Raw genomic sequence first — 22,584 nt, forward strand, 5'->3', positions numbered from 1 at the left:
TGACATTTCAGCTGTACAGTGACGATAGTGCTATGACAAAGAGTTAAGGCTCTGATGGCAACGAGGCAGCAGTGATCAAGTGGCTAATCAATGTCATAAATTTCATATGCATGAAATGAAATGTTCAACAAGTCACAATCCAGTGCAAGCAGCAATAGAGATAACAATACATGCCAATAGTTTACAGCCAAAGTTAATTAAAGCGGCAGAGAGAAAACTTGTATTGAAGAAGATAATCCTCCAATTGGGTCTTACATTCTACGAAATGCAGTAATTTACAAAACATTATGAATATACACGGTCCTTGAAAACTTAATAGGAAAAAAATGAATACCCTGCCAATCGATGTTGTCGTATGAAGTAGGTAGCTCACTTTGAAGTTGGAGAGCTCCTCCTTTGACACAAGAATTTTGACAAATAACCCATCCCTTCAACCCAGAAAGAAAGGTTAACAATCTGCAACTTCCAATTCTGAAGGAGCTATAAACCAGGCTTATCTTCAACTGTTTTTCCTCAACTCACAAATAGGCTGCAAGGAATGTGTAACATTAGCAAAACGTTGAGAGAGAAATTATGGAATCAACATCCAATATTGGAATGGTCACAATAAACAAATATATGTTTATAGATGAAGTTATAGAAAACTCACGTACTTTTGGTAGAAGCTGCGACAACTTTAAAGAGATGATGCTACTAATATATAAAAATTTGAACAACAAAATAATGTGTTCAAGAATCCAAAAGGATATTTGAACATCCTACAAAACTAAGATGACTTCTCTTGGCTGTGCATATCATTGTCTTCACCATAGTACAAAACTATTATTGAGTAGAGAGATCCATAACCACAATTTTAAATAATTAATCATATACATATACACAATAAAGAGGAAACCACAAGATACTCTTCATTCAAATACGACCAAAAGTAAAATTGACACAGCCCATCCCCATCACGTGCTATGATTAATATAAGTTAAAGAATTAAAATTTGACCAAACATATATGTGAAGGAGAATGGACAGAAAGTTACAGGGGCACGACAAGTCTGCATCCTATGATGCTTGTCTTTACTCAAATAACAACAGATAGTGAGGCAGATGCCATAGATGAGGCAAGTTGTATAAGAACACACAATTTCAGCAAATTCTGCGCTGCCAACTTAGATGATCTGGCAGGTTGTGAAGTTCATCTCATGTAATTAAATCAATCTCACTCTTTAGTCAAACTTATTCTAGTTTAATATTCCATTTTTTTAAGGCTCTAGGCCCAAAAATAGTGATATAAACAGAGTATCAATAAAGATTTACATGATAACCCGCACAATTAAAGTCTACCAATAAGACTGACAGCTGCATGCACCTTCACACTTAGGAAAATACTTCAAGCTTTCAGCACTAGAGAGCAATTTCCTCATTTTATATTTAAATATGACCATGAAAAACTTTAATGTAGCAAAAGAAGGAGTGCAAAACTCACATTAGCAATTCTAAGCGGTGATTTGAACAGCAATCACCATATTTTTTTCATGAGAATCTTGGCTTTCTATCTGTAGGCTTAAGGATTTGGAAAGAGCACATTAAGCTTTCATCAACACTCATCATTGCACCAGCATTGTCAAATTCACCGCAGTAATTGGGAGCAGAAAATATTGTGACAAGCCGTCTATCAGCAAAGAACTCATACCCATCCTCCACAACCTGGATGAATAAGCATCGATGAATACGCATCGAGTTAAGCTACTTGAATTAAGAACACAGGAAGAGAGTGAGAGGCTTTTATCCCTGACCTGATGTGCACGACAGACGAGGTCCATATCATGTTTCATCAAAAAATCTGAAACAGCATCTGGCCCAAAAGTGTATGAGACTCCCCGGTCATTCATTCCCCAGCCCTTGACATCTTGTCCAGGATCTGACCAAAGTAAATCACAAAGTAAACCAGAATCTGGAACATCAGTTGGACGGGGCAACTTCCTAATTTGATCCAAATTTGTTAAATCAGGGGAGAGGCCACCATGCATGCACAATATCTTGTCATCGATGAGAGCAGCTACAGGAAGGCAGTTGAAACAATCAGTAAATACTTTCCATAATCTGACATTGAATCGGCGTTTGCATTCATCATAAAATCCATAAATCCGGTTGATAGAGGCACATTCATGATTTCCTCTTAAAAGAAAGAAATTCTCAGGGTATTTGATTTTATATGCAAGCAAAAGGCATATTGTTTCCAAACTCTGCTTGCCACGGTCAACATAGTCCCCAAGGAATAAATAATTAGACTTAGGAGGGAAACCCCCATATTCAAAAAGCCTCAAAAGATCTGAATATTGGCCATGAATATCTCCTGGAAATTCAGAAAAAGAAAGCCAAAAGCACAAAGACTATTATACTCAACTTTAGCAGCAACAGACAATATAAGCAAGAATGATAAAAAGAATTTCATACCATATGCAAACAAAGAGACAGTGAGACACCCAAAACAGAAATTCAGTTAAGGTCATAATAACACCCAGCCAAACTCTTATTGAAAACAAAAATTTTGAATAATGAAATTGGACCAATTCCTACTCTAAAAACCAAACACAAACTGCTACTACCCTCTATCATTACCTACCACTTATGTTAACATAAAAATGAGGTGAGAGTTTCGCCTGTCCTGCTATGTTGCGGGAGCAATTTAGGCATACAGTTGAGGTTTCTCAGGCATTGTGTAGATTAATATTACAATGTGAATCCAAGAAGCAGCAATACCGTGGTGGCACCACTTCCATTGTGTATATGGAAGCAAACAAGATACAGATTATTTCCCCTGAATGCCATTTTTCCCTCGATGCAGTTGTCTTATCAAGTTATGTTCTCCAAAAATCTCATACTTAAGATTTAAAATCATATATGTTAACATTATACATCACCAAAAAGGGACCAATTGAAGTAAAGTAAAGCCATTAGCTTAAGCACACCCGATCAAATTTCGATGAATAGTTCAATGTCACACAATCAGACACTAGTGATAACAAGGTACCATTAATTTCGTTGAATATAGTCTACACCAAAACAGAAACTTCAATACAAAGATATCAACAAATATAAAGCAATAAACTCTACAACCAATCCAGTTCAAGCACAAACATCAAGTTAAATATACAAAATTGATTCCAAGCATGCTCTCTATCGCTACATCAGCCTCAGTGTAGACCTTTAGCACCCATATGATTTTTTGACAATCCATTTTCTTCTACTCAAGCCTGTCCACTTATTCCCCCTAGTTCCTTTTAACCTTTTGTGGATAATTATTACAAGACCTAAAATAGATATCAATCTCATGAAACACGAAATCAAAATATTCGAAACTCAACTGAGCCATAGAGACTAAAAATCATATCTTTTTAAAATCCCTCATATCACTCTTTTGTGTTTATCCTTTACCATCATTTTCAAAACCCAGTTTTCTTCCCAAAAGCCGCAAACTTCCCCACTAAATTATATCCGAAATACAAAAAACACCATCAACTGCACTAAAAGAGAGACCTTTACAGTAACATTCAAAAGTCACGGGTTATAAGTTTAAAAAAAAAAAAATTCTCAACTTTATTACTGCTCTTATCTCATTATCACTAGTTTAACCTTCAAAAGGCAAAAGAGGGGTAAAAACGACGGCGTACCGCAGATCTTGATGGGTGCAGCGAGTTCAAGAAGATTGGGTTGTTGCAGGAAGATTTCTCTGGAGACCGTACAGAGTTGGCAGATCTCAGACTCACTGAGTTGAACTTGCTTTCCCGGCTTACCGCTCTTGAAATCCAATAAACGATCAATGATATAGTCCAAAACGGCAGGGTCCATGCTTCCCTGCGTCACTTTGACTACTTTCTACAGCACAAATCTTAAACACCCAAACAAAATTTGAAGAGCCCTCAGCTTTTGAAGAATGAAAAAATAATATTAAAGAAAGAAACGGTTTTGTCGCTTTTTATTGATAGAATAATATAAAATGAATAATAAAGGATTTGAATGAAGGTGGGCAGGGCAGAGACACTGATTGCAGCTCCGACGTGGCGGAGGAGCCTACTGGCAGACAAATCGTAATGTTAACACCACACCACTTGCTATATTTCTTTCTTTCTTTCTTTCTTTCTCAGAAGCACCCTTCTTATTCTCACTTTATTACAATATTTTCCTATTTTTAATGTCTATTTATTTTTACAAAAGATAAATGAATAATATTGATGATCTATATTATGCAAATACAATATTTTGTATATAATTTAAATATATAAATAATATATCATATAATTAAGTGTGAACATATTTTTAATTTAAAATCATTTAATCACATAATGATATCTTAGTTAGTAAATATGAGAACGAAAAAATAAGGGTACATAAATTATTAGAGTATAATATGGTAAATAATAAAAAATATGTTTATAAAAAATAAAATAAAATTTAGATACGAAAAAAATACAGAACGTGTATATATAAATTTAATATAGCACATCGTCAATAATATGTTTATATAAATATAACAGTACTAAACATAATTTTAACACTTTTAATAAATCTTCTAATTAATAACTCAAATATCAAGTATCAAAGTGATATTAAACATAATATAACATAAAATATAATTAAGATTTAATTATTATAAAAAATTATTAAGAGGGATTAGAAATTTGGATAACAAAAAATTGTATTTTTGTTTTATATAGTTATGACATTATAGTAATTAATTAAAAATATAAAAGATATTTTTATACTTTAAAAAATTTACGAAAAACAAAAAATATAAAAAAAATAAAAATACACGTTTAATATATTTTGGGATAAAAAATTTGAAACAACGTATTTAAAACACGAATTAAATATAAATAAGTCATAATTTTACTAACTAAAAATGATATATCATATTCACACTCAAATTATATATAAAAAATAAATCTGTGTCATTTTATTAAATATTTATTTGTATTTTATGCTATTATACCCAAATTGTATTTTATACTATTGAATATATTATCTTTGTATTTTATACTATTATACTCAAATTATATAATAAAAATACGTCTGTATAGTTTTATACTAAAATTATATATAAAAAATATGTCTATATAATTTAATTGACTATTTATTTGTATTTTATGCTATTATTTTGGTAAAATTGGTTGTTTGATTTATTAATTTGAAAGGAAGATTGGGTTTGTCTGAGATCGACACGAAATAAAACAGACCAACATGCTGTGGAATTCTCTTCACATGATTTTCATAACCTCAATCTTTTATGTTGTCGACATATCTACTTTATAGATTATGTAGGTCAATTCCTATCTATTTCTTTGTCCTAATCACCCAGTAAATTACTATTTCCTCCCTCAAAATTTGGCAAAACCCCAAATTTTAATCCTAAAATTCTTAAATTTTATAAAATTTTCATTTAAAATTTAATGAAAAATTATTGTGACACAACATTTTAGAAAGATAAATTGTCATATTATTTTTAATTATTTTATTTTTAAAAAATTATTATATTACCCTTCAAGGGGCAATAAACGATTTGGTTAAATTTTGAATCATATAAAAAAAATATGATTTTACCATATATGATGACCAGGTCAAATCTTTTTCAACGTAATTTAGTTTAAATGTTTGGAGCTCTGAGTGACTCCAAGCTCATTGGAACTTATCTCTGAAAACAATTTAGAGGCCGCCCATAAACCTGAAATTCAACTTTCCCCATATGATTTGCTGCCATGCCAAACACAGGAGGACAATAATCTTGTTGTGGAAGACAATGTGTGAAAAGTAACCGACTTTTCTGAAAAGATTTATACTCTCTAAGCAGCGCGTGAGGGTGAGGCTCTCCAATTGCTGTCCAAATTAGTCTTCTGTTGTTTGACCTGTGCAAACTGCTGACCCGAATTTGTTTTCTTCGTTGTACCTGTCATCTACAATTCAGAGCCTTAAATCAACCAAAAATATGAATCGTTTTGGTATTTCCATGTGAGAACTGTTAAATTTTAGTTTTGATACAATCTTTTCTTATGTATGATATGCAACAGTCTGCAGATCTCCTTCGAGCTTTCTAGGTATCTTGTACGTCTCCCATTGACTTGTACACAATTGTTTTCGCTGTTTTAGGTTTGTTCTGGGGTGTTGTCAAATGGGTGTTTGGTTGGTGTTCTATTCTATTCATTAGACAAATGCTTTGTTTGATTTTGATTCATGGATCATGACTTGTTAGCTTTTAGTCTTTTGATGGTGTTTATGTTGTTTTGAAGTAACCTGAGGTCAGATTTGCTTTTGTGTTTTAGAATGTGAACGTGTGTTTAATTTTCTTTTTCTTTGTAGTATTTTGAAGCAAAATCAGCTGGATGGTTGATCTTGAATGAATTTATTGACTTGAATAGGATTTAAAATTCTATCTTTTTGGGTTTGAAAATTTCTAAGTTGATAAAGATGTTCTTTTTTCTTAACCTGTATTGAACAATTTGTATCGAACAACTATGTACAATCATTAGCAGCAAGCTGTATATAATTCTCTGTTAATAGGAGATATTCGATCGATCATTTGGAATGTAATGAATCCACAGGTTGATCTTTTATGCTTTAATTTTATGAAAAAAGAAGGTGCATTTTGAACATGTGAATTAAATCAACCTTTTCTGCAATCTGAATATTTTCATAATTGAGGCTCATGGAGTTAAGATGAGTTGATTGAATCACTATTTTTGAGTTGGGAATGTAAATTACCATCTTGGCAATTAACAAAGTAAATTTCTTGATTTAGCGGGCATGGACTGTGTATGGAGTTTCAATGGATGGGATTGGGAGATATTTCACTGCATGCTATGAAAAATGCTATTCAATTTAAGGTGAAAAGATTGCATCATGCTTTAGGTAAATTATGCTTAGGGGTCCATAAAATGAATGCTGTTCCTCCCAACGGATAAACTAAAGTGATTTCTTTGGGTATAATAGTGTTAATTTGTATAACAACAGTGCTAGTGTATGTCAAGTAAAAGAAGCATGAAATCACCTAAGATGATTTTCTCGTGTTGCACTGAAAACAATTGACTGCATTACATGGACAAGTGAAAGTAATCTAAGATTGTTGGTTTATTGCAATGAAAAGTAGTTGAGAGAAGATATATTTTGTTACTTGAATGCACAAGATGAACAATGGGAAATTGCCTCGTCTTGATATTCAGCTCTGTGAACAGAAATCTTGCTTTCTCTTGATGTTTTCTTTTCTACATCTTTCGTTATAATTCCTTTTTATACTCATTGTTTTTCAGATGACAAAGATGCATTTGTTTGTTTGTTTATTAAGTTGGTCTGTCATACTTAACTTGTTTCAATTTCTGCATTTTACAATCTTGTACTAAATGAGTCACCTCATTATCCAAGCAGATGGAAAGCAAGTTAATCCCCTCATTGTTAAAGCGGATGGAAAGCAAGGAGGTCTCCATTCTGAGATCAGAGGACCACCATGATGTTGAGATGGCGATGGTCTCTGGAGGAAATGTTGCTAATTTAGTGGCACCACAAATACCTTGTGATTCTGTTTGTGCCTTCTTGAAACAAGAAAACAATACATCGGAATCAGAAGAACGATCTAAATCGGAAGCAAAACTTTGTGCACTCATAATTTTCTACCTAATAGCAATGGTGGTAGAGATTGTTGGTGGGGTTAAAGCCAACAGTCTAGCTGTTATGACCGATGCAGCTCACTTGGCGATGGATGTTGCTGGATTCTCCATCTCTCTCTTTGCAGTCTGGGCTTCAGGTTGGGAGGCAACGTCACATTACTCTTTCGGATTCCATCGTCTTGAAGTTTTGGGAGCCCTTATATCAATGCAACTAATATGGTTAGTATCTGCTTGCTTAATTTATGAAGCACTTTACAGAATGGTTCATAAATGTGCAGAGGTGAATGGGGCACTCATGTTTGGAGTTGCAGCATTTGGATTTATCATCAATGTAATTGTGATCATTTGCCTTGGTCATGATCATGCTCATCATGTTTGTGGGGACAAAGATCATGATCATGATAATCATCACCATCATAATCACCATCATCATCATCATCATCATCAAGTTGAGGTAGAAACAATAGGTTTAGTAGCTGAAGGTGATAGAAACTCAAATAACCTGGTGAGTTCGCCAGCGAAGATGAAGATATTAAACATAAATCTCCAAGGGGCTTATTTGCATGTCATGGCCGATCTAATTCAATCAGTCGGGGTGATGATCGCAGGGGCATTTATGTGGTTAAGACCAGATTGGTGTGTTGTGGATCTTGTCTGCACATTTATATTCTCAGCGTTTTCTGTTGCTACTACGATTCCGATGATTAGAAATGTATTTGGCATATTGATGGAGAGGACACCAAGTGAAATCGATGTTGGTAGGCTAGAAAGGGACATAAAATGTATCCGTGGAGTTCAAACTATTTATGACCTGCATGTTTGGGCGATTACAACCGGGAAACTTGCATTGTCTTGCCACGTGATAGCTGAGCCTGGAGTCAACTCTAGTCAAATACTTGATAAGGTCAAGGATTATTGTAAGAAAATACATAGAATTCATCATGTGACTGTACAAATTGAATACTAGTCAAAAGGTTCCTCAGTAATCAGCTTCTTCCCATTCTAATTTATTTGCCACACCATATACTAATACAAGTTAGCAAGCAATAGTATTAACGCAAAACTTACAATCTCATCCCATCAGTTTTCTAATTTTAAAGCCAATGGAGCTTAAGAAAGGGCTGTATTACCTATTCAGATTTCACAAGCTTCGTTACCACGACTCAATCAAGTAACAATGTATTCTACATGTCTCTCTCACAGCCAAAGATTCAGATTAATAAAGAAGAGAAAGGAAAAGAAAATCGTCTGCTTGGTAGCGATTCTGCTTCCTTCCTCAAGTATCCACATCAACTTAAGTAGAACAGCAACCTTTTTTCGCATTCCCTGATGGATCAGAAACATTAATAGTGGTTCCTTGACCGGGCATGGTGGAAGTAGCAGTTGCCTGCTGGGCTGCCAATGCCTTTTTGCTTACCATATGGTAAATCTCAGTCAAAATTGTCTGAAATGCCTTCTCAACATTGGTCGATTCCAGTGCAGATGTCTCAAGAAATGAGAGACCTTCCTTCTCAGCCAAGGAATGCCCATCCTCCTCTGAAACAGCTCTAAGATGATTCAAGTCGGACTTATTCCCAGCCATCATTATCACAATGTTAGAATCAGCATGATCTCTCAACTCACGGAGCCACCTCTGGACATTGTCAAAAGTTTGCCTCTTGGTTATGTCATAGACAAGGAGGGCACCAACAGCTCCTCTATAATAAGCACTAGTGATAGCTCGGTATCTCTCCTGCCCTGCTGTGTCCCAGATCTGTGCCTTAACTGTCTTTCCTTCTACCTGCATCAAATTTAGAGTTATGAAAGAAGTTTAATAGGCAAAAAAATTGGTGCACTTTTGAAAACCACATATCTTAGGATCCATTAGAATTCAGAGCCATCTAATTCTATGGAGGGCTCAGGAAAAAGAAAAAACTTTGTCATCAATTCACTAATTGGCAACTCATGATTTTTCATTGAACTCCATCTTAGCGAAAAATCAATGGATGGTAACATCATTAACAGCCACACACATTTTATTCACCTCTTCTAACCATATAAAGTCAATTGACTATTGATCTTACCACTTCAACATCATAAAAAACTTCAAGAAGGACCCCATCCCCACCCCACATTGTGCATACATCATTATATTAAGTGCTCAGTCAGATATGCCATAATCCATATTTCCCAACAACCATGTGTTCCTTCCGCTAGGATGTCCTAATGCACTCTTATTAAGGTTCTGGTATAGTAATTCACAGCAAGAACAGTGTCCACTACAATAATTTTCCAATCACAGAAACCTATTAATTATAAACTATATGCGGTTCGTGAAATTTAATTATAGGCAAAAAATCGCAATTATAAGCAACATTTCCTTGTTAATTCAAAGGCTACTAAACCATTCAAGATGCTCGAGAAGATAAAATTTGACTGTAAGCATAAAAAATTGGATACAATGTAAGCCAACAAAATATCTAATGACCTTCAATATAAATTGTCAAATTAACTTACAAGATCTCGCATTATTCTCACCATTCGAACTACTGGTAACAATACCAGAGCACTTTTCCGGTAACATTTAACGTCAGTAACACAGAAACACTGTACTAATTTTTAGTTACAAAAAGGCGTTACATACAAATAAGTAAGCTGAATATATTATCAACGAACCCAAACAAACTCTCACTACCAAACAGATCAAGCCACACGTCTTTTAAAGAGAATCACCTGAAGAGTTCTGGTGGCGAACTCAACTCCGATAGTGGATTTAGATTCCAAGCAAAACTCATTCCTCGTAAACCTAGAAAGAATGTTTGATTTCCCCACACCAGAGTCGCCGATCAGCACGATCTTGAACAAATAATCGTACTCGTGATCAACTCTACTCGCCATTGCAGCCTCTCCCTCTCCAATCTCTCCTTAACCACCTGTAAAAAAAACAAACATACACACCTCAAAAACCAATCAAATTTCACGAAATTAGAGGGACAGATAGGTGAATTAAGAGTGTTCTTACTTTCACTCACAGGCGGATAGATCGAAAAGAGAGAAAGAGAGAACTGAGACTTTCGGTACGGTAATTGGAGGAATTGCAGGGAATGTATACAAATGGGAGAGAGGGAGTAACTGGAAACAAGAAGAAAGGAAATGGACAGGGAGGGAGGTATTTAAAAGATACATTGTTTGAGAAGGGACGGCGTCGTTTCATTTGGGGCAGAAAAATGACAAAATGATGAGGTGGCAACTGACAGTCTCAGGCTGGCAGGTGGCGTGGAGTGGATGTTTGGATCTTTGGATTGCCACTCCCGCGTTATTCGGAATTATTTAATTTCTGGTTGGTTACTCTAAGGGCAGATCTAGCGTATTCAATGAAAACAACCAATGAGTTATTGCCACGTAATAAAATATAATCAATTTTATTTTGTTTTTGAAAATAATATAAAATACAAATCAAAATATAAATTTATTACTACTAATTTGCTAATTATTCCTAGGTGGAATTAGAATTAGAAATAATTTATAATCTTTTTTTATATTTATAGAGTAAATGACCATTCCCCATATTTTCCATGTATTGACTAGCAAAAGTTTAAATACCTACTATTTTATTAAATTTTATTTATATTGTTAAGGATAAAATTATTATTTAATAAAAATATTTTAAAAACTAAAAATTTATTACATTTTCACCCTTCAAATTTAAAAACTAACAAAGTTAACTTCACCAAAACTTTCAAAAACTTATATTACCTCCTAGGTTTTTACAACAATTGTAGGTGATCAGAGACAATAGTGATGGTGGCGTTCTCCCTTGCTTTTAGCTTCTCTCTCAATCATAGTATATTTTTAATTATCATCGATTGTCTTTTCCCTTCACCAATGGCACGACAAAGAGATCAAGATCTATGTCTCTTTACTATGTGACGAAGAGATTGAGATCTAAGTCTTTTTATCGTATGACGAAAAAACTCAAATTTTGGTTTCTTTATTGTACCATTGGTGAGAAGAGAAGATGACAAAAAATAGAACACGACTAAAAGAGAAGTCGAGAGGGAGAAAAAATATCATTGTTTTCGATCATTAGTAATTCTTATAAAAATCTTTAAAAAAAATTTTATTTTTCAAACTTTGAATAAAAAAAGATAAAATTATTAGTTTTAAAACTTAATGGGATAAAATATAATAAATTTATATTTTAAAAATATTTTTATTAAATAATAAAATTACTTTTAATAATACCGATAAAAATATGAGATAATAAATTATCTGATGGAAAATGAATTTGCACCGAACCAGGGTTGGGACATGCAGTTTGGAGTATCTTCCAAACCACCGCTCGGAATGAAACAAACTCATACCCAAACAACATCAACCTTTCCCCTTCAAAATCCGTGCGAAAACCAATCCATACTTGGTAGAATTCAGCGAACACCCAACACCGAGTTTCGATCATCCGATCCGTTTACATCATCTAATCGAAATTCCTCCTTGGAAGAAGAAGATGAATAAGGAAGCCAAGGTGAAGTTGATCAGCGCGGAGGGCTGCGAGTTCATGATTGACAAGGAAGCTGCCATGGTCTCGCAGACCATCCGCAACATGCTTACCTCACCAGGTTTTTTTTTCTCTCTCTTATTTATTTATTCTTTATTTCTGCTAAAAATAGCTAATTTCGTATAATTTATTGTTGATAATTTTTGTGGGTGATGATGACTGTTATGTTTTGGGCGAATTTTATGATACCGTAATGCAAATATCATAACGTTGCTGGAATCAACTGTTTAATATCGCATTTTCAGTATTTGTAACGTTCTAACGTAAAATCGGAAATGATATCTCAATTGTAATTTATAAACGCTACCATTTTCGCTTTTAATTTGGCCTTGCAGGGAGTTTTGCTGAAACACAGGATGGAAAAGTGACATTCCCTGAGATAAGCACCACCATTCTGGAGAAGATCTGTCAATATTTTTATTGGTCTCTTCAGTACGCCAGGTTCTTTCTTTTTTCCTTTTCTGTAATTTGTGTTCTTTTGTTGATTTACTGTTTTAGTCTATCGATGTATTTATTTGTCTTTTGATACTGTGCATTTGGATGAAAATCCGAGTTTTATTGACTATGTGTATTGGGTAATTTTTAAATTTTGGTTTGCTGTGAGAAACGAGGAGTCTCTGTTGAAATTATGCTTGGCAATTTTGTTAGTGTTCAATGGATTGTTAGCTCTATAAGAATGTTATCCATTCCATTTGTGAAATGACTATTTTGTTGATAGGGTCTTAGCTTTGTAATGAGGTGGACAGTGCTTCTTCCATTATCATTGAGTTGAAGACAAGTGCATGCTTTTGATTATCTGTGTGTCCATTTTAAACTAACATGAATTATCTTTTTTTTTTTTTCTATCTTCCACCTTCACTGATTGCTTTTTGGAGCTAAACAAAGATTTGAAGCCCTCAAGTGTATGCTTTTTTATCTTCATGTTGCACTATGTTGACAAAGAAAGTTGCTCTTTTGGTCAGGGGTAAGGAGACTGAATTCCACATTGAACCTGAACTAACCCTGGAGTTGATGATGGCTGCTAACTATCTCCACACTTGAGCAAATCACTGTACTTTCTTCTTGAGTGGTGGGTATTTTAACATTGTAAGCCTTCTCCTTATTGTCATTTTTTAGTTGCATGTTTTCATTATGGCAATAATAATAACAATTAATAATATTGATTAGGATAATAATTAATGAATATAATATTTAATTAGGATGATACTGAAATGTTAGGACTATGCTAATAAAAATAATCAATAATATTGATTAGGATAATAATTAATTAAGATAATATTTAATTATGATAATAATGAAATGTTAGGATTTAGATGATAATAATTAATTAGGATAATATTTAGGAGAAGTAAATGAAATTGGTGAGTTATGAAACATGTTGGGTATGCATGGGCAATCATGAAGGATTAGTGTATTAAGAAAGATGTATGGGCAAAGAGAGAAGGTGAAAATGGTAAAAATGTTGTATAAGGTTTTGGACAGCCTTTGGTTGATTGGGAGGCTACAATGTTAGCTGATATATTAATCTATCATTTGATTTGTGTGGGTTCCTATTTTTCATTATGGTTTATACTCTTTTATTTGTTGGTCTTATCTGTTGTTTAGTTAGCTTCAATTTGTTGCAATCTGACCTTACTCCTTTTTTCTTTGTCTAGGTCCAACTGCTTAAGGATGATATTGTTGCCTGAGAAGGCTTAAAAGATACTAGGATTCTGTTTTAAAACCCTGCATTGGAGTTCATTGCCACTGCAAAGAGGTGTATTCAGAAGTGTATTTGAATGTCAATTGTTTTTACTAAGAATAGTTTGAGACTTGTATGGCCAAAAATTAAAGTAGTCATTGAATGATTTGAGTTAGCTGTTGTATGCTATAGAACACATGTGGCAAGTCTTACGAAGATTAAAATGTTTTATCAGGGTCTTTGTATGTTTTTCCTGATTTTCTTAAGCTCATGTAATGTCATACTTTTTTTTTTTTTTGAGTAATTATGTATGGTAAAGAAAAAACAAGAAGGCCTCAGAGGGAGGACCCACATACAACCTAAGCTCATCCCTTGAAAGGGATAGCCTCACTAGCAAAAACCAGACTTACCCTATGCAATAATAGGTCATAATCTCATCTTAAATGTCTATCATGGTATCTACCTTGATAGGGTTGAAGAAGAGACACAAAATACACAAGTCAAGGGCTAAATTTACATATCTAATAGTAAGCCTGAGATGTTAATCAAAATGAAACAAAAAGATATCTATACAATTCAAATGAGTAAGAAGCCATGGGTTCCAACAGCGAAGGTTGCTATGGAGTAAGCATTGAGAAGGCGATTGCCAACCAGAAGCCAGAAGCCAGATGCCAGTCTATGGTGAAGAACAAAAGGCGGATTGCAAAGGTGACAGTAGCAAACTGCAGGAGAGAACTGGGGCAGCAGACCAGTTGGAATTACTTTCATGATTTGGCACGTGAAATAATTTCAAAATATTATTTTAGAAAATATGTAAGACAGGTATTTTAACTTAAGGCTTATTAGTTTAATCTAAGATAATACAAATTTATATATAATAATCTTTTACGGCCATTTAAGTAAAATGATATATTAATATTTTTTTGTTAAAGTAAATCAAATATAATAATAATTTGTATAAGTAAAATTTGCAAACATATTAATAAACTCTATCTAATAATTTTCCTGCCATAAAAATGGAAAATCAGATTTGATGTATTTCATTCATAATCTGACTATATTATTCTTACCAATTTCCTTATATTAACCAAGTTCAGCCATCCTTTTAGTTTTCAATAGCACATTAATCAATTACCAAAAAATATATATATATATTAACTTTATTGCATCCTATTGTTCAAGTAATATCTGCTGTATGTATCCAGAAAAGGTAAATACATTAACGAATTCCAAATTCCAATATATAATTTGCTGTAATGTGAAACATTTGGAAGCTTGCTAAAGATAAACTTATTCTATTGATTTGAGAAACAAGATTTGATATCTTTAAATTATATAGCATTTTCTTGCTCCTCATATTGGAGCACCTAGATTCGAAACAATGGCTACCAATGGATTTTTTCTGTTTAATTGCCTGTTGTTGTTTCTTTTACTCAATATGAGCAGATTATATGGTGACACTGAAGAAGAAAGAAAAGTAGGCAATGTTTTTCTTAAAAGATGCGTTCTCAAATTTCATCAAACTATTTGCCATTAAAAAAGTGTTAAATTCACATTATATTCATGCAGGTATACATTGTCTACTTGGGATCACTTCCTCAGGGTGAATACTCACTATCATCGCTCCATCAAACTATGCTTCAAGAAGTTGTTAATGGCGGGTAGTTTTTCTGGACAGAATCTAAATTATTGTAATAGTATTTTCAATTTTTCCCTCAAACCCTTTCTTTTCTTTTTATTTCTGCGTGCAGCTCTGTAGAAAATTTAATTGTTAGAAGTTACAAGAGGAGTTTTAATGGATTTGCAGCCAAGCTCACTGAAAGTGAGATGCAAAAACTTGCCAGTGAGTTCTGCTCAATATATACTTTGTTATGTTACCTGAATATAGACTATACATTTTTTGGCCATTACAATAACAGAACGATTTTCTAAACTATTACGCTCAGCCAAGAAAGGGGTCGTCTCAGTTTTCCCTAGTAGAACTCTCCAGCTTCAAACCACGAATTCCTGGGATTTTACGGGTTTAAAAGAATCTGTTAAACGAAATCCCAGTGTTGAGAGTGACGTTATAGTGGGAGTTTTAGACAGTGGAATCTGGCCAGAATCCGAAAGTTTTAGTGATGAAGGTTTTGGTCCTGCTCCCAAGAAGTGGAAAGGTGTTTGTGAAGGTGGCAGAAATTTCACTTGCAACAAGTAATGTGTTTGTCTTGTTGATTAAACCATATTGGTATTTTGTTGATAATACTCAAATTGTCTAATGTTAATATATTTCTGGCTTGCATATCCACTGATGCTGGATTACCGTTTTGCAGAAAAATAATTGGAGCTCGATTTTACTCATTTTTTTATCGTGAAGATGAGACAACTAGAGATACTAACGGTCATGGAACCCATACTGCCTCTACTGCTGCTGGCAACAAAGTAAATGATGCAAATTTTTTCGGACTGGGACAGGGTACTGCAAGGGGAGGTGTTCCCTCTTCAAGAATTGCTGTGTATAAAGTCTGCTTGGCCAGTTGTAGTGAAGTAGATATATTGGCTGGTTTTGATGATGCTATTGCTGATGGAGTTGACCTTATAACCATCTCAATAGGAGGATATGCAACTGATTTTAGTGAGAATTCCATTGCCATTGGTTCTTTTCATGCAATGGCTAAAGGTATATTGACTTTAAATAGTGCTGGAAACTCTGGTCCTGATCCAGGAACAACAGGAAGTGTAGCTCCATGGTTGATGTCAGTAGCCGCTACCACAACTGATCGCCTTTTCATTGACAGAATTGTTCTTGGGAATGGGACGGAAGTAATGGTATGTTTCATTAATCCTTGCTATCAATAAGTAATCAGATTTTACATTGTGAATAATGTAATGATTTGTTAACCAAAATAGGGATTTTCAATTAATGGCTTCAGTCAGAATGGAAAAAATTTTCCTCTTGTAATTGGAAGTGAAGTCTCAGGCCACTGCGCCCGATCGGATGGCTTGTATGTTCCTCTTTAAAACCATATAAACCCATAACTTGGTGAGCAAATGATAAATGTATTTAAATTGTTTGAAACATTGTCGCTTTCCAGGAAGTGTTCTGGAAGTTGTCTCAATAGCAGTGCAGTGAAGGGAAAGATCGTTTTATGTAAACTTTCTGAAGGAAGTATTGTAGCTCATCAAGCAGGTGCTGCAGGATGCATCACTAAAAAAGAAGAAGAAGGGCCAGTTTCCCATGTCGTTTCTTGGCCATCATCGTCAGTGACCTCTAAGGATTACCACAGTATCATGTCCTACATCAATTCGACAAAGTATTGATAACTCTAAGTAGCCATTTTTTGGGTACTTTTCCTCTTTTTTTTTTTAATCTCAGATAATGATAAAATATATGCATTTGGATTTTCAGAAACCCTCAAGCAGAGATACTAAAGACTCAAAGCATCAAGGATTCTGATGCTCCTATTGTTGCTTCTTTCTCTTCTCGTGGTCCAAATACTATTCTGTCTGAGATTCTTAAGGTATACGTTGCTCTAATTTTAAAAATATGTTATCTCTTTAATGGACATATTGATCAGTTTACCTTTGTGACATGGTAAAAAATTGTCATTCAGCCTGATATAAGCGCTCCTGGAGTTGACATTTTGGCTGCATTTTCGCCTGTTGCTCCATTGACTGAGGACGAGGAAGATAAAAGGCAAGCTAAATTCAATATAATGTCTGGAACCTCAATGGCATGCCCTCATGCTGCTGGTGTAGCTGCATATGTCAAAACATTTCATCCTACATGGTCACCTTCAGCCATCAAATCTGCTATAATGACTACTGGTAATAATTTCTTATAATAAATTGCATGTCCAGATAATTTTCTTATGTTCAATGTTTCTATTTATACAATTTTGCTTCTGCCCCTAGCACGGCCAATGAAGGATTCTATAACTTCACAAGCTGAATTTGCATATGGATCTGGCCTCGTCAATCCAATAAACGCTTTAAATCCAGGACTTGTATATGAAGTTTTTGAAGAAGACTACATAAGAATGCTCTGCAGTATAGGTTATAGTTCGGAAAAACTTAGAAGTGTTACAGGGGGTAACAACACTTGTCTTGAAGCCTCAGAAAAGACACCACCAAAAGATCTCAATTACCCTTCAATGGCATCCGAAGTTTCAGCAGGAAAGTCTTTCACAATTAACTTTCATAGAACAGTTACAAATGTTGGTCTTCCAAATTCCACATACAAAGTGCACGTCTTTTCAAACTCAGGAGTTAAAATACAAGTAGTACCTGAAGTTCTCTCTTTTGAATCAATAAATGAGAAGAAATCCTTCAATGTGACTGTAACTGGTAAAGGCGTCGCGGCGAATACTATTTTATCTGCATCTGTTGTGTGGTCTGATGGGAAGCACAGGGTGAGAAGTCCAATTGCTCTCATCGCTGAGAGGGTTTATGCTAAAGTTGAATAAATACATGCAAGGATGATGAATCGATATTGGGGAAAACCATTTTATTCTTTGTATTCGGCCTTCATCTATTAATCACAATTATATGTAATGCTCATAATAAATAAGAAATATGTAGAATATTTTAAAAAATAATATTGATAATTAGGCTATAACTTAAAACTATAATTTAGTTAATTAATTTTATAATTTGACAACATAAAATAATTATAATACATTACTAATAAGGGAGAATTTTAGAAAATACTGAAAAACAAATACTCTAATACAAGATACGTTACTTTAATTAAATTCAATATTAATTTATATTTAATAATCTTTCAGTGACATTTAATTAAAATAATATAGTATTTTTGTATTACTGACAATCAAACATAATAATTATTTATATATGTCAACTTTACTAAATAATAAACATAACAATAATTTTTACTTGGCAATTTATATTTGTGATACTATTTCCTTATTTGGTCATAAATAATTACACAAACCAAATATCCTATAAATGTAATCTTATTACCTTAAATAAAATATTATTAAATAAATCTTGATTTTGTTATAATTTTATTAACAAAACTAGCTCGTTTTAAATTAAAATAACAACTAATATATAGAATATTTAAGGAAAAAAATGGTAATAAGATGAGAACTTATAAAGAAACAATTTAATTAATTAATCTCAAAAAAATGGTAATATTCTTATCCAGATTCTTATATTAACCACATTCAGTCAACCTTTGAGTTTTCAATAGCACATTAATCAATTACCAGAAAGGAAAATATTAACTTTATTGCATCCTCTTGCTTAAAGTAATATCTGCCGTATGCATCCAGTAAAGGTAATATCTGCTGTATGCATGAAAACTTACTAAACATAAACTTTTTCTATTAATTGGAGAAACATCATTTGTTATCTATAAATATCATGTTATTGCTCATCAGATTGGAGCATCTAGATTCGAAACAATGGCTACCAAGGGATTCGTTCTGTTTAATTGCCTGTTGTTGTTTCTTTTACTCAATATGAGCACATTGTACGGTGCCACTGAAGAAGATAGAAAAGTAGGCAGTCTTTGCCAAATTTCACAGATGCCTCTCAAATTTCATCAAAATATTTGCCATTAAAAAAATGTTAAATTCACATTATATTCTTGCAGGTATACATTGTCTACTTGGGATCACTTCCTCAGGGTGAATACTCATTATCATCGCTCCATCAAAATATGCTCCAAGAAGTTGTTGATGGCGGGTAGTTTTTCTCGACAGGATCTAAATTATTATAACAGTATTTTCAATTTTTCCCTCAAACCCTTTCTATCTCTTTGTATTTCTGCATCCAGGTCTGTAGAAAATTTAATGGTTAGAAGTTACAAGAGGAGTTTTAATGGATTTGCAGCCAAGCTCACTGAAAATGAGATGCAAAAACTTGCCAGTGAGTTCTGCTCAATACTTTGTTATGCTACTTGAATATAGACTATACAGTTTTTGGCCTTTACAATTACAGTATGATTTTCTGATCTATGACATGCAGCCAAGAAAGAGGTCGTCTCAGTTTTCCCAAGTAGAACTCTTCAGCTTCAAACCACGAATTCCTGGGATTTTATAGGTTTAAAAGAATCTGTTAAACGAAATCCCAGTGTTGAGAGTGATGTTATAGTGGGAGTTTTAGACAGTGGAATTTGGCCGGAATCCGAAAGTTTTAGTGATGAAGGTTTTGGTCCTGCTCCCAAGAAGTGGAAAGGTGTTTGTAAAGGTGGCAGAAATTTCACTTGCAACAAGTAATGTGTTTGTCTTGTTGATTAAATTATATTGGTATTTTGTTAATAATACACAAATTGTCTAATGTTATATATTTCTGGCTTGCATATCGATTGATGCTGGACTACCATTTTGCAGAAAATTAATTGGAGCTCGATTTTACTCATTAAATGAATTAGAAGAAACAGCTAGAGATACTAACGGTCATGGAACCCATACTGCCTCTACCGCCGCAGGCATTGATGCGAAGGATGCAAATTTTTTCGGACTGGGAAAGGGTACTGCAAGAGGAGCTGTTCCCTCTTCAAGAATTGCTGTGTATAAAGTCTGCTCGGAGTTTGGTTGTAGTGGAGTAGATATATTGGCCGGTTTTGATGACGCCATTGCTGATGGAGTTGACCTTTTATCACTCTCATTAGGAGGAGATCCAACCGATTTTAGTCAGGATCCTGTTTCCATTGGTTCTTTTCATGCAATGGCTAAAGGTATTTTGACTTTAAATGCAGCTGGCAATTCTGGTCCTGATCCAGGAACAACAGGAAGTGTAGCTCCATGGTTGATGTCTGTAGCCGCTACCACAACCGATCGCCTTTTTGTTGATAGAATTGTTCTTGGAAATGAAAAGGATGTAATGGTATGTTTCATTAATCTTTGTTATCAATAATAAGTATTCGGATTTTACATTATGAATAATCTAATGATTTGTTAACCAAAGTAGGGATTTTCAATTAACGGCTTCAGCCTGAATGGAGAAAAATTTCCTCTGGTAGTTGGAAATGATGTACCAGGGGATTGCGCTCAATCGGATAGCTTGTATGTTCCTCTTTAAAAACATATAAACTGATAACTTGGTGAGCAAATTATAAATGTATTAAAATTCTTTGAAACATTGTTGCTTTCCAGGAAGTGTTCTGGAAGTTGTCTCAACAGCAGTGCAGTCGAGGGAAAGATTGTTTTATGTGAACTTTCAGAAGGAACCATTGCTGCTCGTCAAGCAGGTGCTGTAGGATCGATCATTTTAAAAGATACAGTTTCTGGCCCTGTTTCCTTTGTCGTTTCTTGGCCATCATCGTCAGTGACCTCTAAAGATTACCACAGAATCATCTCCTACATTAATTCAACAAAGTATTGATAACTCTAAGTAGCCATTTTTTGGGTATTCTTCTAATTTATCACAGAAATTGATAAAAATATTTGCATTTGGATTTTCAGAAACCCTCAAGCAGAGATATTAAAGACAGAAAGCATCAAGGATTCTGATGCTCCTGTTGTTGCTTTTTTCTCTTCTCGTGGTCCAAATACTATTCTGCCTGAGATTCTTAAGGTATATGTTGCTCTCATCTTAAATAAACGCTATTTCTTCAATGGACATAGTGATCAATTTACCTTTATGATTTGGCGATGAATTGTCATTCAGCCTGATATAAGTGCTCCTGGAGTTAACATTTTGGCCGCATATTCGCCTATAGCTTCACTGACCAGGGAAGATAAAAGGCACGCCAAATTTAATATAATTTCTGGAACCTCAATGGCATGCCCTCATGTTGCCGGTGTAGTTGCATATGTTAAAACATTTCACCCTACTTGGTCACCTTCAGCCATCAAATCTGCTATAATGACCACTGGTAATCATTTTTGATAATAAATTGCATGTCCATATGATTTTCTTAAGTTCAATGTTTCTAAATCAACAATTTTTTTTCATCTGCCCCTAGCACGGCCAATGAATGATTCCATAACTTCACAAGCTGAATTTGCATATGGATCTGGGTTTGTCGATCCGACAAATGCTTTAAATCCTGGACTTGTATATGAAACTTTTGAAGAAGACTACATAAGAATGCTCTGCAGTATAGGTTATAGTTCGGAAAAACTTAGACGTCTTACAGGAAATAATAACACTTGTCTTGAAGCCTCAAAAAAGGCATCACCAAAAGATCTCAATTACCCTTCAATGACATCCGAAGTTTCAGCAGGAACACCATTCACGATCAACTTTCATAGAACAGTTACAAATGTTGGTCTTCCAAACTCCACATATGAAGTGCATGTCTTTTCAAACTCAGGAGTTAGAATCAATACAGTGCCTAAAGTTCTCTCTTTCAAGTCATTAAATGAGAAGAAATCTTTTGATGTGACTGTAACTAGTAATGGTGTTGCAGCGAATACTATTTTATCTGCATCTGTTGTGTGGTCTGATGGGAAGCATAGGGTGAGAAGTCCAATTGCTCTCATCGCTAAGGAGGCTTCCAGAAATTGAACATGAAGTTGTTACTGGTTCAGTGCTAAGGTTTTCTATTTATTAATATATTCAAGAGATAAATGTACTACATTTTCGAGCTTTGTTTTATCTATAATAATTTTAATAATCTCATGAAAACAAGAATGAAAAGTCATGTATTTAGAACTAGACTTCTTTTATTTGATAGGTTATATTCAACTAGACATCTTTTTTTTGTTACTTCATAAAATGCCTTTAAGGGGCATTTGATTTGAGTATTGTTTTATTACCAAAATA

General features: G+C 34.0%; 5 protein-coding genes and 1 pseudogene across 11 annotated transcripts; 4 read left to right on the forward strand and 2 right to left on the reverse strand.

The window, feature by feature from the left end:
• Positions 1-72: 72 nt before the first annotated feature.
• LOC123199129 (serine/threonine-protein phosphatase PP1-like) lies at positions 73-4,126 on the reverse strand. 2 transcript variants are annotated; one of them, XM_044613999.1, is made up of 4 exons: positions 3,668-4,126; positions 1,790-2,052; positions 1,480-1,700; positions 73-529 (listed from the first exon to the last, which is right to left on the reverse strand). In XM_044613999.1, the coding sequence occupies exons 1-3, from the start codon at positions 3,843-3,845 to the stop codon at positions 1,527-1,529; spliced, it is 615 nt and encodes a 204-aa protein (XP_044469934.1). In that variant the 5' UTR covers positions 3,846-4,126; the 3' UTR covers positions 73-529; positions 1,480-1,526. The 2 variants fall into 2 exon arrangements, with proteins under 2 accessions (XP_044469934.1, XP_044469927.1); XM_044613992.1 differs by having other exon boundaries at positions 1,790-2,349.
• Positions 4,127-5,640: 1,514 nt separating this feature from the next.
• On the forward strand, positions 5,641-8,634 carry LOC123208279 (metal tolerance protein B). 4 transcript variants are annotated; one of them, XM_044625656.1, is made up of 2 exons: positions 5,641-6,092; positions 7,410-8,634. In XM_044625656.1, exons 1-2 carry the CDS (start codon positions 6,045-6,047, stop codon positions 8,613-8,615), a joined length of 1,254 nt encoding a protein of 417 aa, XP_044481591.1. In that variant the 5' UTR covers positions 5,641-6,044; the 3' UTR covers positions 8,616-8,634. The 4 variants fall into 4 exon arrangements, with proteins under 4 accessions (XP_044481591.1, XP_044481595.1, XP_044481592.1 ...); XM_044625660.1 differs by having other exon boundaries at positions 5,641-5,850; XM_044625657.1 differs by having other exon boundaries at positions 5,642-6,085.
• Positions 8,542-10,785, reverse strand: LOC123208280 (ras-related protein Rab11C). 2 transcript variants are annotated; one of them, XM_044625662.1, is made up of 3 exons: positions 10,660-10,785; positions 10,361-10,560; positions 8,542-9,428 (listed from the first exon to the last, which is right to left on the reverse strand). In XM_044625662.1, the coding sequence occupies exons 2-3, from the start codon at positions 10,523-10,525 to the stop codon at positions 8,943-8,945; spliced, it is 651 nt and encodes a 216-aa protein (XP_044481597.1). In that variant the 5' UTR covers positions 10,526-10,560; positions 10,660-10,785; the 3' UTR covers positions 8,542-8,942. The 2 variants fall into 2 exon arrangements, with proteins under 2 accessions (XP_044481597.1, XP_044481596.1); XM_044625661.1 differs by having other exon boundaries at positions 10,650-10,785.
• Positions 10,786-11,910: 1,125 nt separating this feature from the next.
• Positions 11,911-14,100, forward strand: LOC123208281 (elongin-C-like). 2 transcript variants are annotated; one of them, XM_044625664.1, is made up of 4 exons: positions 11,911-12,246; positions 12,521-12,626; positions 13,148-13,271; positions 13,841-14,100. In XM_044625664.1, the coding sequence occupies exons 1-3, from the start codon at positions 12,135-12,137 to the stop codon at positions 13,224-13,226; spliced, it is 297 nt and encodes a 98-aa protein (XP_044481599.1). In that variant the 5' UTR covers positions 11,911-12,134; the 3' UTR covers positions 13,227-13,271; positions 13,841-14,100. The 2 variants fall into 2 exon arrangements, with proteins under 2 accessions (XP_044481599.1, XP_044481598.1); XM_044625663.1 differs by having other exon boundaries at positions 13,148-13,254.
• A 1,135-nt stretch (positions 14,101-15,235) lies between these two features.
• Positions 15,236-18,440, forward strand: LOC123208278 (annotated as a pseudogene).
• Positions 18,441-19,274: 834 nt separating this feature from the next.
• Positions 19,275-22,379, forward strand: LOC123208614 (subtilisin-like protease SBT4.13). Its single transcript, XM_044626143.1, has 10 exons — positions 19,275-19,370; positions 19,466-19,557; positions 19,649-19,740; positions 19,840-20,086; positions 20,205-20,700; positions 20,785-20,879; positions 20,970-21,191; positions 21,279-21,390; positions 21,484-21,691; positions 21,782-22,379. The coding sequence occupies exons 1-10, from the start codon at positions 19,275-19,277 to the stop codon at positions 22,324-22,326; spliced, it is 2,205 nt and encodes a 734-aa protein (XP_044482078.1). The 3' UTR covers positions 22,327-22,379.
• The last annotated feature ends 205 nt before the right edge of the window (positions 22,380-22,584 follow it).

This window comes from Mangifera indica, chromosome 2 (genome assembly GCF_011075055.1).
Source record: "Mangifera indica cultivar Alphonso chromosome 2, CATAS_Mindica_2.1, whole genome shotgun sequence".
Lineage (NCBI taxonomy): Eukaryota > Viridiplantae > Streptophyta > Magnoliopsida > Sapindales > Anacardiaceae > Mangifera > Mangifera indica.

Coding starts and splice junctions, on each gene's coding strand:
- LOC123199129 (XM_044613992.1), bottom strand. CDS start 3,845: ATGGACCCTGCCGTTTTGGACTATATCATTGATCGTTTATTGGATTTC. Junction 2,350..3,667: donor TGCACCCATCAAGATCTGCG/GTACGCCGTCGT, acceptor CTGAATTTCCAG/GAGATATTCATGGCCAATAT. Junction 1,701..1,789: donor TCGTCTGTCGTGCACATCAG/GTCAGGGATAAA, acceptor TTATTCATCCAG/GTTGTGGAGGATGGGTATGA.
- LOC123208279 (XM_044625656.1), top strand. CDS start 6,045: ATGATATGCAACAGTCTGCAGATCTCCTTCGAGCTTTCTAGGTATCTT. Junction 6,093..7,409: donor TCGAGCTTTCTAGGTATCTT/GTACGTCTCCCA, acceptor TTATCCAAGCAG/ATGGAAAGCAAGTTAATCCC.
- LOC123208280 (XM_044625662.1), bottom strand. CDS start 10,525: ATGGCGAGTAGAGTTGATCACGAGTACGATTATTTGTTCAAGATCGTG. Junction 9,429..10,360: donor TCGCCACCAGAACTCTTCAG/GTGATTCTCTTT, acceptor AATTTGATGCAG/GTAGAAGGAAAGACAGTTAA.
- LOC123208281 (XM_044625664.1), top strand. CDS start 12,135: ATGAATAAGGAAGCCAAGGTGAAGTTGATCAGCGCGGAGGGCTGCGAG. Junction 12,247..12,520: donor CAACATGCTTACCTCACCAG/GTTTTTTTTTCT, acceptor TTGGCCTTGCAG/GGAGTTTTGCTGAAACACAG. Junction 12,627..13,147: donor TGGTCTCTTCAGTACGCCAG/GTTCTTTCTTTT, acceptor TCTTTTGGTCAG/GGGTAAGGAGACTGAATTCC.
- LOC123208614 (XM_044626143.1), top strand. CDS start 19,275: ATGGCTACCAAGGGATTCGTTCTGTTTAATTGCCTGTTGTTGTTTCTT. Junction 20,880..20,969: donor TGCGCTCAATCGGATAGCTT/GTATGTTCCTCT, acceptor GTTGCTTTCCAG/GAAGTGTTCTGGAAGTTGTC. Junction 21,692..21,781: donor ATCTGCTATAATGACCACTG/GTAATCATTTTT, acceptor ATCTGCCCCTAG/CACGGCCAATGAATGATTCC.